This window comes from Falco cherrug, chromosome 3, assembly GCF_023634085.1.
Source record: "Falco cherrug isolate bFalChe1 chromosome 3, bFalChe1.pri, whole genome shotgun sequence".
Lineage (NCBI taxonomy): Eukaryota > Metazoa > Chordata > Aves > Falconiformes > Falconidae > Falco > Falco cherrug.
Genome location: NC_073699.1, coordinates 61,908,382 through 61,924,169, shown reverse-complemented (window position 1 = coordinate 61,924,169; position 15,788 = coordinate 61,908,382). Strand labels below are relative to the sequence as shown.

Below are 15,788 nucleotides of genomic sequence, written 5' to 3'. Positions count from 1 at the left end.
AACCAAGACGTTATCCTTATACCATTAGTAAGTACACTGGTTATGAGGCCGCTGCACACTATCACTTTGAAGACATTACTTAAACCATGACCAAGATTTACCACCACCTGTTTGTTATTTATGAAAAAAAAAAGTTATTTCAATCTGATTTTATCATTATTTTTACCTTATTACTCTTGCCACACATCAAAACCTGGGTCAGCTGAACAATGACTCCTTTTTCTGCTCTCAAGTCCTAAAAGTGCTAGCTACCCTTGAAAACCTCTGTACACTATGCTATAAACATTGTAACATCTTCCAGAGAATTCCCCACCCCACCTTCAATGCAGCAATGACTGCTCTGTCTGAAGCAGACTACATCCTGCACACTATTGCTTTCATTATTTTCCATGTAATCAGTTTTTGGAACTGGCTATGACAGTCTGATGTGGCAATGTTCTGTTAGAGGAAATAAAAAGATTTAAAAAAAAAAAACAAACCAGGACTACAACATTCTGAACCAGTGGAACCAAAATAATCAAGACCTCAACACAGCTTTTCCAGTCACTGGGATAGAAGGAGACTTGAATGCAGACACTTGAACAAGTAATTGGAAACATCTGTGCTTGCATGCTTAAGTGAAAAGATAAGCAATATTTGCATTTTCTTCATCAACTTCCTTGAAAATATGCACGATTTTATAAAAAAAGTTTATCACAGAAAGCAATGACAGAACATGATGTAATTATAGTTTTCTTTTTTTAAAAAAAGCACTAGGAATCAAAGGCAACCAAGATAACATACATCTTCTCCAGAACATTTTTCTCAGCTACATAAGGTGTGCATACACCAAGGTCTAACACACTTAGCTGCACCACATCAAGTCAAGCTGTCCAAGAGCATATACGATTTTGCTTACAGGAGTATACCCCTTCCACAATTTTTCAAGTTTACAAGTAATTCCCTGTATTGGATTATGCTTAGCCAGAAGTACAGATAATATTTTGTTCCAATACTACAGTTTGGTTTTATGACTTATTCAGAGATGAGGCAAGACATAAGATTAAGTGCAGGGAAGCATTTCAGACCCCCACAAAATGCATTCTTTAAAACTTAGCTATACATGACTAACACAGGTAGATCTGCCAAGAGTTGCATTAAAATTATTTTCATTTTCAAAAGGTGAGCAACTGAGGCTCACTCAGCAAATATCAACTCTTCTGCATCATGGAATTCACTATGGGTGTCTGAAAGATTCAGCTTGCATTTCTGAATATCTGCTGAAACAGAATTACGAACTAAGTTAGTATATATGAATTAAGTACTCTTATGAAATCAAAGAATAATGTTGACTCCTGGAAGACACCCAGAAGATCCAAAGATGGAACAGAAGGTTGATTATTACACTCCCGCACAATTCAAGCAAACTGTTAATATATTGATAACATTCACATCTGGTATTTGTACCTGCTGGATATCCAAATTACGCTGCTCCAAAACAAGTTTGATAACCATCCCCTCTGTAGCTGAAAGCAGCCAGAAAACAGTTCATTTTAAACAAATGGAATGCAAACCTTTTTTTTTTCCCCAAAAAACTTCAATTACAACAGTCTAAGCCAGAGACTTAAGCAAATAAACTTCAAAATAGCCATTTGTTACAAGTAGCAAATTACCATGAACAATGAACTTGTTAGGAATCCCTTCTAAAAGTACAACACACACAAACAGGCTACCCAGCAGAAAAATGTTAACAATTTTATTTCTTTTGTAATGTTAAATATTATGGGACAGGACTGTAAGGATGAAGAACTCTCAACAATGCCTCACAAGAAGTAAGAAACGAATTCTGCCATGATATTAGCAAAGTAAGGTAAGGAGAAAATTTACACAGTAAGAGGCACCATTTCCCCCAGAATACCTTTTGCCATATTCCTGAATGAGTGGGATTAGCAATCTAATAAATCATTTTTCAAGAGGTAACAGCAACAGATAAAATTTTAAAGGATTATTAAAATAACATTTACAAGACTCTGAACAATTTTTTAATTCTTATTAAAACCACAGAAAGAGAACAATTCTTTATTTATGAATTTTCATAAAGGACTGACTGTGCAACTGACACCTGCTATTGATGACTTAATGTACAATTTTGTCCAGTAGCCGAACAGTTTCTCTTTTCAGATTGTATTTTCTAATCGTGCGAGACCATTAAAGGCAAAGCCTGTTATGATGCTGTACACAAAAATGGCCACTTGGACCATACTACCAATGAAGTGGTAGGTAAACAAATCTTTTTCTGGCCGAGGAAAAAAAAAAAAAAACAAAACCAAAAAAAACCCAAAAAAAACCCTCAAAAAAAAAAAAGGAAGCTGCATTTTGCATGCTTCTCTCACTCATTCTTTCTACAATATGAACTTCCCTAGAAAGAATCCAATGAAAATGGCTGCAATTACAACAAGAAGTGAAGGAAGAGAATTAGAGCCATTATCTCTGAGGGCCAAAGCTGTGGGTGATCCAGATTTATCTGAGTGCGCTACCTTTCTGAGCCTCAAGCCTTCATCCTGAGGGGGAAAACAACACAGATGGGAAAAAAAATTATGAATACACCTTCTTTACAATAGTAAAAACTGAACTCAAAGGCCAAATTTGCTGGCGAATATTTAAATAAGTAAAAAAACCCAACAAACCAACAACCAACATTGCGCCACACCAAAATCCAAAATATAAACATAGGAAACCATAGTTTTTCAAATAAGGACAGGTAATCACTAGTCTCTCTCTCTCTCTCTCATTAAGAAAGATTCTGAAATTCTTGCTAGGCACAATAAAGAAGCCTGCTTTTAGTTACCGTGTCAGAATTGAATAGCAGTAATTCCTTATTATTAAGGAGAAACATCTACTTTATGTAGGGCTTCTCCAAACGTTCCAGTGCCATCAGAATTACAGCTGTGGAGACACCATTATTTTATGGCTCTTTAAGAGGCTACCATGGCCAATGAAACTGTCAGATACACAAACACAAATTTATAGAAAAGTCACCAAAAGTCATGTATTGACTAATAGAAAAGTCACCAAAAGTCATGTATTGACTAATTACAGATTACTGAAACGGGACCTTTATATAAAAGTACTGGAAAGTAGTGTTTGCTTACCTTCTCTGGCCAAGCAATTGTTCTTGTTCACTAATAATTTGTGATACAGAATGTTACCTCTTTGGATTTCATTTACTATTCTTAATAATAATAATAATAATGCACTTTTATTAAAAGCTACTCATTCAGTATTTCTGACTTAGACTTAAAGTAACTAAAACCACCTTAAACAGGACCATTTCACTTAAGAAGAAAATTCCACAGCTTCAGTATCTCATCCATGACAATCACAAAGTTTCAATCACTGAGAAGTTCAAAATATACAGGACAGTAAAATCGTATTACATATCAATCTTGACATTCTAACAATTCTATTTACTTTCTGGAATACGCATCTATTGGCCTAATTACAAAATAGACCTTTCAATCAAGAAAAATGAAGCCACTTCAATATAAACACAAAAGCAGAACTTACTCTCAGGTGCCGGTTTTCATCCGTCAGCTTCATAATCTCTGCCTGAAGTCTTTTGCACTCCTCCACTAGCTTCCTTGTTTCAGTATCATTAAGTGAAACGCTATGTGGTTTTGGCATCGGTCCATCCTGCTTAGATGTATTCAGTACTGGCGCGGGTTTGCTTGCATCTATATCATTCTACAAATATTAAGAATTACTTGAGAATTTTACTTACCTAGAGAAAAATCATCCACAGCTTAAAACTGAAACAATCCAGCTACTAATATAGTTCAATGAAGCTTATATTTACAGTAATCTGAACAAAAACTTCTGTTATCAGTTCAATTCCGATTAGCTCAAATATTAAAAAGCAAGAGAAAATTGCACCATTTACATTTGGTACTACATGCTACTGACACAAAAATAAATACTTTAGCTGTGACCCAGAAGGCATCCAAATGACAGCATAAACTGCATGAAACAGTATTTGAACTTGGGGGGGGGGGGGGGGGGGCAGGGAATAAAAGGAAGAAAGTAATCCCGCAATAGTAATAAACAAAACAAAGTAGAAGGAAAACAGGTTATGTCACAAACTAATACAAAGTATGTATGGCACAAATATTTTGCACTTATAGCACCTCTTACTGAAGGAAAATAAAGTATTGCACAAACATGGAATTTAGGTCTCACAGCATCTCTGAATTACACATGACTAATTTTGAATACAAGTGAAAAGTCACACAAAAAGCTGTGAAAAAGCCAAAAGTAAGATTAAAAATCTAGTTCCCACAGCTCTGCTCAAAACACACAATGATCTTCAGCAGAAATTAATAGTTCAATGGATTCAGCTGTATAGCCCAGGTTACCACTTGTAAAAACACAGCATTCATATGGCAATACACTCAGATCAGATCAGATTCAGGCTTCTGTATTGCTACTTGCTTGGCTATACAGCTATGCCATTTAGACCACCACCATACTGCACCTTTCGTAACCAAAGTAGTCCAAGCTAAGTACTAAATGCAATAGAAAACCTATTAAAAGGTAATCACATCTACGTAATAACAAAGCAACTTAAAAAAAGGTGCAAGAATTTCTTTAGTTCCTATGCAAGTGGCAGTTATTTGGTCTACAACATCTACTTGCATTTTACAATTTCTTGCAATGCAGCCATAGACAGGCAAACAGCCAGATCCTGCTACTCCCCACAGATACTCCTAAGTGGATTTAAAAAGACCAACACAATTAAATCATGAGTAAGCAGATTGCAACCTGTTGCTTTTTTAACTGGTTAGCTAGCTGAATTGAATTCCTTTAGTAGCACTGAAACTTCATGAAAGACCTAAGTCTTATATCTCTGGAACAAACCTCCTTCTGCTGTTCGACCTCACTGACTGGTGTTCTTCATGTCAATTTTCTGGCTATGACTGGTAGGCATCTGAAGAAAGTTGTTGCTTACTGGAGCGAAATACTTGTGTCCTGGTGTAGGTATATCCTGAGGTGGCAGGTGAGGCTTACCCCCAGGACTTGACAGATTTCTCATTGCCAAGTTTAAGGACATTGACTAAATCAACTGCTAAAGCAGGGGTTTGCAACCCCATGCTGCTACTCAGAAAAATACAAGTATTTTATACAGTCAATACTATGAAGATACCACACTGAAGAAAGCACAGAAGGAGGTAGTTTTGTATAATCCACTACATTTCTCTCACTACATTATACATTTTATACAATTAAGAACAAGTATATTTTTTTCATTATCTAAGATGCAATTTAGTAAGAAGGTAAAAAACACAGAAAGTAGACAACTAAGTGCCTTGATAATAAATGCTTAACTTTACAGTTTTAGTATTTAACACACACTTAGGCAGCTTACACCTGAATAAAAGGCTGAAACTCAAATTACCCTTGCAAAAAAAAAAAGAAAAAAACCAACAAACAAAAAAACCCCCACAACAAACTATGAAACTCATCAAGAACATTATGCTGACATTACATCCAAAAAGTCTCTTTACATTACACTCCAAAAAACTATATTGGAAGAATACTTGCAAAGACATCTACTGGCCAGGTAGCAGCCTTCATGGAGACCCTTTATGCATGTAAATAACAAGTAACAAGATGGTTTTTACATGCATGGAGCCATGCTACTTTCCCCCAACATGCTTTATAGACTACTGTAAAAACTAGACAGTATTAAAGAGAAAAGTCAAGGCCATAGTGAAGAAGGTTGTTCACAAAAATCCTACTTTAGCACTCTCTTCACAATGCTAAACACCAAAAAAAAAGCCCAAAACCAAAACCCAAAAACAAAAAAAACAACCACAACAACCCAGAATATACACTATTAAGATTCCATAAATCAGAATTTCAAGTATGAGGGCAAAAAAAATGTTCATGCATAAGAATTCAGTCATAGTCTGCAAAACTTCTAGGTAACTGACAGTTTACTACTATTCCAAATACCAGGCAACACAAAACAGACACCTTCAGTCTATATACAATGCAACTGTCATCTCCTACACAACTGGAATAGATCTTGTCTGAAGGCAAGAGCATGAACAAGGTAATGGAAATTTTTTTGTCTGATTATCTGTTTTTACCCACTACCTTAAAAAAAAATGCATTTAGGATTCCTAAAACATGCACTAATTCTAATTGGTACTTCCTTTTCTAATTCAGCTGAATTAGAAACATATTTTTTTTATGTTGAAAAGCACTTAATCTTTTAAAAAGCAAATTATGCAATTCACTTTTCATTGTGTGTAGTATTGAAGATTATTTAATTTTAATCTGACAGCAATAACATTCTAAAGCAAATCAACAATAAGAATAATGGAAAGATAATAATTTCTGGCACTAGTCTCCATGGCTGAAGGATTTTAAGATACAGTTGGACAAGGTGCTCCCTTTCCAATGAAAGGCTTGAGCAGATATTTCCTTTCAATCTGGGCTGTTCTACAATCCTATGAATCTTTGAAAATGTTATATACTGAACATCCCTCCCATCTAATTTAGTACAAATTTCTACAATCCATTTAATTAACTAATGATATACGCCTAAAAAAAATTCAAAACAAATTTCCGTGAGATCCTACCAGACAATGCATGACAGTTTCTTACTTACCAGTTTATCGTTTTCGTTGGGCATTTCAAACACACATCTCAATTTGGAGTCCATTAACTCATCAGGCTTTGCTTCTTTCCACTAAGACAACAATTAGTATAGTTATTTAACTCTATTTAACTCACGCAAACATTTGAACAGTTCATAAGCTTGCTCTTGGTACTTGCCTCCTACACAGCTGAATACTGCCCTTACCCTAGCTGCAGTTTCTGATTTGCTTCCTTAAGAGTATGGTTTTGTTCACTTTGACTACTGCAAAGTAATGAAAGCTAGAAATGGTTAATCAACGGAACCAGAAATAGAAATTAGTAAATTGAACGCAAGGATGGATCCAGAGGTGTGTAGGGGATAGGGAGGGGACAATACAGTCGTTCCTTTAACACACAATGAGGAACAAGTATATCTGAGTCTGTTTATGAACAAAGTTCTAGCCTTATCACTCCTTGGTAAATGTACTCCTTATGTCCTATCTTGAAAGCACCAATTTTAAACAAAAAGGTTGAAAGACACCTTTTCATGTCTCCATATTTAGTTTCAGAAGAAATTTCTTTAGTTCTTCATCTTTTAGCTTTTTAACCACTTCCTCATTTTACTGCATAATACATTACCATTTAGGCCTAGAGAATTTTCAAATATGTTTATAAAAAACGTTTTAAATTTTAACAGTTACCAATATATCTAAATAATTATAAAATACACTGGAATTTCGCTGTTCAACTGACAATTAACTTTTAAAGCATGCACCTCATGTAGTTGCCTTAAATCCTTAGGCTCAGAAACTGATCTGAAGTCTACAGCAATTTTTCCAATAGGTCCTCTGAAATTACCTTAGAACTGCAGGTCTTACAGACTAGACCCAGGTTTTTCACAACACACTTCCCCCTTTTTTTGTTTGTTCTCCTTTTCAGTGGCATTAGTTGTACAGTTAACTTGTAACTACAATTATCGATTTTCTGCAACATATGTTTCTCAGTATGCTACACTTAAACACACCGAGAAAGCAATTATCTGAAAGGTATTTCTGAAGTGGCTTTTTATATCCTCACCAAATAGTTACACTTCACTTACCACACATAACCAAAAGCTATCAAAGCATAGTAAGAAAAAGTAAACCAGAACAAGAAGGAAGAGAAACATTAACTTTCGAGCTACATGTCTCAAAAAACTTCACAAAATCTACAAGGTTTTCCACTGTTTGCAGTGAAGCGTGATGCCACAGTAGTCTTTCCTTTCATATAAGGGGACAGAGCCTCAATCTGCCGGTCTAGTGGATTTCAGCAATTTATAAAACCTCATCTCTATCCTTTGTTTCCCCTCTCCTCCTCTGCCTTGAGTGAGCACTGAACATACCTGTGTAAACCCAGGCATTCCTTAAACAGTCTCTAGAGACAGAAGCCTATGCATCTTTTCCCCTCCACCTTAATATACAAGCTTACGGGAGTTCATGTACACCCTCAAGGGCGTGTTAAGACAACCGAAGGCTTCCTTCCCATTTCTGCCAGCTTGTAACGTCAGCAACAGATGTCCTTCCTTCTGAATTAACAAACACGAACCTAAATATCTTCTTTCTGGACCTTTCATCAGACCAGTCCTGCCTGAGAACAGAATCTACAGCATATTCTGTTAAAACGGAATATAAATCTACGATTTTGCTGTATTTAGCCACTTGGTATCTCTTAGAGAGACCTATCTTAGTCTTCCAAATGTTTTAATTTGTTATAATCCCATACAACATTTCACTGAAACACTTTTCAAACCAAATGCACCTATTTCATACAGCTTCAGGCTTGTTCTTTAAACATACTCTTGATTCCTTCAAATATAATCTGTTGATCCCCTTCAGATTAGCCACATATAGGGTACAACATGCTCATATTTTAACACTGAACTGACTTTACCTTAGATTCACTATTTCCATTCCACCAGTTCATTAAGCGAGTTCTAAGAACTAAGCTTGTATTTAATATTAAAATACCTGAATCACATATGCAAGTCGTACTTGTTCAGAGAAAACCCAATTCTTCTCCAGAAAGAAATTGCAAAAACACGACTCATTTGCACTTAAGCCTGAGTTTCTAAGAAAAAAAAAATATACAACAGTCATTTTACCCCATTTTTACTTACCACTGCCTCCATATCTGAAATATTTGGTGGTGCATAGGTTGTTTGTACCATAAACTTGTGTTTACTCTTCTCATTTGGGTCATAGTCAAAAGGCTGCAGCATTACTGTTCACAGGAAAAAAATAAAGGATAAAACTCTTGATTCTTCAGCTAATCACTGTAACAAGCATGCTATCTATACGCTTCAGATTTGCTTCTCACTGAACAGACACTGAAAGTTGAAATGCAAAAGACAGTATTGAAAATACAGCAGATATACACTGTAGCAACCAGTACTGAGAGGAAAGAGCTTGTAAGTTTTTCAGTCTGGTGTAGATGACATTAATTATTTCTGTAATTACTATAGCTAAAAGGCATTTCATATACAAGTATGAACAAACAGATCCTGTAAGGCAGACACCAAAAAAAAAACCCCCAAAACAAACAAACAAAAAAACCCCACAAACTCAAGCAAACAGCACAGGACTTTGCTTTGGAATAAACACATTGTGTGATTAAATGCACGCAAATTTAGAATTGTAGCACACATTACAATAGTTACACGGGAGGTGGGAGGTGGTATATTAATCTAAGCTGGGAGCAAAACTACTAAAATACTTCAAAAACTACAGTTACTATAGGAGGTAAAGCTGTCTAGGGTTTTAATAATACATCTTCAAAATGCTTTCAAACTGAGCTCTTTGTAAAAAAAAAATCTAGCATTTAAGTTATATAATAACTACACAATATATTATACTCAGGTTTTAACATTCTTAACCGTAAATCCAGTCTAACAGTTAAAAGTACTCCAAAAACCAGGTACACAATTTAACTCTATGCCACGTTTTGGGTCTCCATTGCACCTTACCAGCAAATAGAGGGATGAGAGTCAAAATCAAATTCCCTGTAAAGGCAGCTTTAAGTGAAACATTAAAATAAAATGCATAATACTCCTTGCATTTTATCTTATGTATTTTCTCTCTGCATTTTCAGCTTTCAACATATTGTAATGCAGTTTTAAAAAAAAAAAAAAAAAGAAAAAGAAAAAAAACATACCACCACCTGGATGGAACCAGATTCTTTGACACAACAAAGTCTGTGCTACAACTTTTTGTTGTACTTTTTGCTACCAGAGTTTGATTATGCAAGCAGTTTATACTTTCTAAATTAATGCCTTTTCACTGTATTTTCAGCTTTCCAGAGTTTAAAACTCTGTTGGTTAAGAACAGAAACTTATGCTTCTAAAGTTGTTATTTTGAGGTGTGCACAATCCTGGTGAAAAAAATTACATCACTGACAGTATAGCTTCCATTATTTCTACAATACAATACTTTTAAATGAAAGCTTTAATTACAGCAGCACGGCACCACCTTCATCCATCCAAGTTATACAAGGTCATCCAGGCGCAGACTGTGTTTTTACACTACATAGCAGCTGTCCCGGTCATCCTGGCATCACTATTATGTGTGTGGTTTCTTTAGTTCACAGGGACTGAAATAACACGATGTTTATAATACAGACCAGGAGATTACAACTTTTATAGGATATAGTTGCATACCCAGGGGCATATTATAAGGGTTTGTAGAACCACCTGAATACACAAGTTTTGTTATCGTAGTGCTGGGGGACTACTGAAGCAGAGAGAGGGATACACAACAAGCAGCATCTACCTCCAACCATACTGGCTGGAGCAGACCCTGAAACAAACTATCATGTTAGCCCCCTTGTCTCCTTTCAGAGACAACTAGTTGCCTTAGGCCAGATGGGAGGACTGAACAACACAAATTATATTTAAACATGTGTATGTAGGTACAACACTTGTGACTTGGTCTATCAGAGGATAAGGACTCAGAGAAGCTGAAGTAGTTTTGGATAAAGATTTAAAAAACCCCAAGAATAACATTTCTGGAGTCCTATCAACAGGTATCTGTAAATGTACCTATAGCAGAAATACTGACTGAGCTAGAAAAATACACTGTAGTCTCTGAACAACCTTCCCATATATTCTAAACCAATTTGTAGACTTCAATACTGCTATAGTTTTAAACAATTCAATTATATTTTCCACAATTCTGAATCTTCATTGGATGTACAGTTCAATATGCTTCCCTTCACAGAAAGTAAATTCTTCACGGTAGGACTGAACTGCATTAGTATATAAAATGCTAAGTGCAGTATCAAAATTACTAACTTGGCCTTTCCATTTTCCATTCACTAGTACCTATGAGAAAAGTTACTTCTAAATTTAATTACACTGCCACCCAACCTTAGGCCTTAAGTACTAGTTACAATTTGCAGGTGTTTGCTACAGGATGGTTATATATTTATTTTTTTCCCCTTGAATTTTATATACAATGTAATCAAAGGGTAAGTGAATAATCTGAATCAGATTTATCTCACAAATAAAGTACATAAAGGAACTGCATTATTTGACATGCTTTCAAACAACCTGTTTGGAAAGGTTTAAAAGTCAGGGTTTTTTCTTAATCATTGGTCCCACTGTGGTCGAAAACGTAACTGATCAAACTAAATACTTCTTCCATATATCAATGCTATAGCAATTTATCTCTAAGATTTTTTTCCATTATGGCAAAACCAGCTTTCCATCACCACAGAACTTCTTCACATGCTGGCAGAATCCCTGGATAACTAGTTAAATAACTTTACGTTCTTTGGCCACTCGGTAACAACTGAAAATCTCATTTAATTGAAAAGCTGCAGAAAAAGACAATCCACAAATTCAAAGAGCTCTTAAAGCTCTTCATGATTTTAAGTAATCATGGAAAATCTCCTAAATATACGAAAGCACAGTTTTAAACATATTCTTGGAATCCCCGAGTTGTCCAAAGATCACTTCTAGGGGAACCACAATAAACAGTTATGAAAGCAAGCCTCTTGTTAATAGGCCTAGGTTTTCTACACAGGAGGGCTTTCTCTCCACAAAATAAATGTCAAAGGGGTCTGAAAACCAGAAGGAAGAACAATAACAAGTTTTCTAAAAGAAGAGTAACACACTATATTCTGAAAAGAAAAAACAACAAGCAATTGTCAACAACAAGCAATACATGATACAATAATAAATAGTTAATTTAGGGCATCAAGGTAAAGAAAAACAGATCTTTCCAAATCAGTATTTTGGGGAGGAAAAAAGAAAGTGTAAACATTGCTGAAGAAGGCTACCTAGTGATTCACAATTAAATGATAAACAAAAAACCCATGGACTTTCTTAAAATGACTGTAAATTACATCTCCAACAATAGATTTAAAAACTGGGTTGACTTTCAATGAGCACGATGCATTATATAGGCTGAAGTCAACGTTTAGTTTTGAAAACAGTTTCAGCCCATGGTATCCTAGAGTGAATTCTCTCTGCACAACAACATGAGATAAATCTATTTTTAATTATATGAAAGATGAGTCAGCAGTGAAAAGATTCAGTTGAGAGATCGATGAGATAACAAAGTGGGTCACTAGAAAAATCATCTGCATAGTTAGCTTACCAAGTGACCCAAAAGAAATCATACGGTTAAAACCAAAAAGATTAAGCTGACACTTCGGGAAGAGAACTTAATTCTGAAAAGCACTGTAACTAAACAAGTACACGTGAAAGCATCTTGAGGGGTGGGGGGGGGGGGGGGGGGGGTGTCACTGTAGCTGAATAACTGCATGAGAATCCAGTAATACAGAAAAAGGGATATCAAAGATTCCCTGCTATGCAAACTGAAGAGTCAAGCAGTATGATACTGTTTCCCTTTATTGGTGAATCTGAAGCTGAAATACTGTTTACAGCTCCAGTATTATCTCATTTAAAACACTGAAATATTCCAAGCATTAAAAGAATGACATAACTATGAAAACACATTTTAAAATAGGCAAATGGAATTCTTCAATCTCTGAAAAGAACGTCCAGCAATATCTTGATTGTGATATATGACTACCTACAGGAAAGATCCCTGATACCAGATCAAACACCCAGTCAAGACAAAATGGCTGCAAGTCGAAGTTGAAGATGGAAATGAAGTAGGCTTTTGACTACTTGAATCATGAATCAGTTCTCAGTAAAATGATCTTTCATCCACAAGATGCTGGATTGTCCACGGTAAACAATGTTGAAGTTTTAAAGGGTCACGTTCTACAGATCATATTAGATAAGTAAACTGGTGTCTCTCCTACAAGAAAACTTAGTCTAAGGTTTCAATCAACCATAAATACAAAGTATTTCTGAGTTACTCCTTGCAACATTTGAACACATAACCTGAAGCTTCTCCAGCTTCTTTTAAACTTCAAAGGGTATAAGAATATGAATCTGAAAAGCTCTGAGGTTTGCTCCATGTTCCCCTCTTGCTTTGCTATGGCTCTGCAATCATTCTACAAAAATTAACTTTCTAGACTTAGAACACGAGCTCACACCTGTATTGCCTGTGATCTCCACAACCTATAAAGAGGGGATTACCTGCTCTCCAAGTTGGGAAATATGGTATGTCTAGAGAAATAAAAGAGTTTCTCACCTCTTGGAGTCACTGGTTTGAGAATCCCCTTTATTCTGGAGATTCCTACCTCTAGATAATTGGGAGAATGACCCATGAAAATGTTACCAAATCAAGACTGACACTTAGTCTTATCCCATTTCCTTGACAATGTCTACTCCCACGATAACTAACACCTGGTCTTTTTGACACACACATTGCATAGGATTAGACCATTATACATCCAACTAACTTCATTCTGACAATCCACAGAATTTTGAATGTAAGCCAAATTTACATGGAGTTTCATGGAAAAAAAATAAAATACTGTCTGGCTTCAGGGCTCACACTCTGCTGAAAAGGATATTTTTTTCTTTTTTTATTCTCTCACCTAAAAACAACCCAGAAACAGAATAAGGGGAGAGTGTCTCTATAGTGAAACATACTAGATTTTTCAAATTTAAGGGCTATGAACTGCTCCATTTACCTAAAGTAACAGCAAATATAATTTTTAAAAGCAATTTAATGACTGCCACTTAACATATATTACTGTGATAAATGGAAGAACTATGAAACAACAGAGTTCAGGGACCAGTACCATGGTCAAAACAACTATTCAAAACAACAGAATGAATTATTTTGGGGGTTTTCTTAAATGCAATGAACTGCCAAATGTTAAAACTTTAAACACATCACAGCATCCAAGAAATGCCCTACTTCAAGATATAAGCATGAATATAGTAGTCTGAAGAACAGATACCATTAAAGTCACTGCTATTTCCAACCTTCTTTTTCTCCTTTCAGACAGCTGCAGACAAATGTGACAAATGGCAAGTATTTCTATATGGAAGATTCTTCATGTATCATTGCAGGATCAAGCATTAGAGAGCTTCATTAAAGGCCTAAAACCACCTAACCTACAACTGCATATATTTATATTTGGTTTTACCTGAAACAATTACAGATGATCCTGGGTCAATAATTCCACTGTTCGGCCTCACACAGTATCGACGAGGTGCTGTGGTCTTCACTTTGAAGCATACTTTCCTATCTGATGGATTTCGTAGTTTAAGATTTGTAGTTACTACATCTGTAAAGGGACCTGGAAAAAGGGTTGTTGTTTTAAATATTCATGTAACTCTAGAAAAAAAAATCTGTGTATACATCACATATTTATAAAATACAACTTGATGGCAACAAAATTCTAAAAGCATGTTAAATCATACATCTGTTAAGCCCATACTGTTACACACAAAGCACGCTCTATCATCTTAGTTATAATAATAAACATTACAGCAATGAACAAATAATTCTTAAATAGTATGATAGACACAAGCTGCTGGTGCAAAAATTTCATATATATATATATATATATATGCTAATTTTACCAAATCATTCTTAACATTTTAAATACCTAGAAGGTAATGGTCATATGCAAATGTAAATTTTGCTGGAGTTTTCTTCAGGAACAGAAGCAACACACACTTTGGAACTCTTTCAAATGTTCAAAGATAGAAACACTGTGATACTGAAACATACTAACTGCTCTTGAGATTTCAAATTTCAACTTCTTTTGTGCTTCTGAGCTCCTATAGACTTGACAGAAATAGACACCAGCCTCATCTTTTAAACTCAAAATAGGCAAGAGAGATGATATGTTGTTTATGCACTTACTCTATAACTGATCCACAGGAAAGAAGTTATAGTTGCCATATTTACATATTCAATGCAGTGTATTCTCTAAACTGTGTTTATGTTAAACCACCAGGATAGGACTTGCCTCTAAAACTGGATTGGACAAGAGGCACAATTTCAATGTCAAGTTGCAAAAGTATGTCTTCCAACAAAGGTCACTGCCACGTGATGCCACACAGTAACAGCACAAAAAGCAAGTAAGGTTCACACTGTTCTGAGCTGTGTTAATGTCCCTTACGTTTGTGTCATCTGAAAGCAAGGCTGCACAGGCACTAAAAGAATGTAACTTAGAAAATGGAATCTCATATGAATATGAAATCAATTCAATAATATTTCATTGTACATAAATTTGAAGAACCTTCTTTATCATTCCTTACAAATTACACATTAAATTAGTACAAAATAATTTTCATCAGTATTGAAAACATGACAATTACTTTTCCATTAAAAAAACACAAAGAAAGCAAATTTTAGATTAAATTGGATGAAAGCTATACATGATATGAACAAGTTGTAAGGCACAACAAAACCACTAATTGCATGAGACAAAGGAAGTAAACTAAACTCTTTTCTGAACACCTGATTCCACAGAGGCGTCTGGACTATTCCAAAGGAAACGGTACTGGCCACTATCAAACATGTTACTACACTAGAGGGCTCACTACCCGACAGATATCTTTGTCTCATTCCAAACGCCAGATTTTGAGAGTCTTGACGCAAACACCAAGATACAAATCAATACAGGACTAAACCAGGAATTAATAAGAACCAGAATACAGAGACGTAGACAAAGATAAATGCAACCTAGGTTTACATTCAACAAGGTTCTTCTGTGAAAATAAGAACTGGTAGTACTTGTCAGAAACTTCATTT

The 15,788-nt window shown here is 35.3% G+C and overlaps 1 protein-coding gene across 2 annotated transcripts in view; it reads right to left on the bottom strand.

The window, feature by feature from the left end:
• Positions 1-466: 466 nt before the first annotated feature.
• The window catches only part of VAPA (VAMP associated protein A), a 30,277-nt gene continuing 14,955 nt past the window's right edge, over positions 467-15,788 (bottom strand). For both annotated transcript variants that reach the window (XM_055704432.1, XM_027799003.2), the window contains exons 2-6: positions 14,170-14,322; positions 8,777-8,880; positions 6,653-6,733; positions 3,547-3,723; positions 467-2,540 (exon numbers count right to left, since the gene is read on the bottom strand). In XM_055704432.1, the coding sequence (XP_055560407.1) occupies positions 2,382-2,540; positions 3,547-3,723; positions 6,653-6,733; positions 8,777-8,880; positions 14,170-14,322 (674 nt within the window). In that variant the 3' untranslated portion in view covers positions 467-2,381. The remainder of the gene's footprint in view (positions 2,541-3,546; positions 3,724-6,652; positions 6,734-8,776; positions 8,881-14,169; positions 14,323-15,788) is intronic.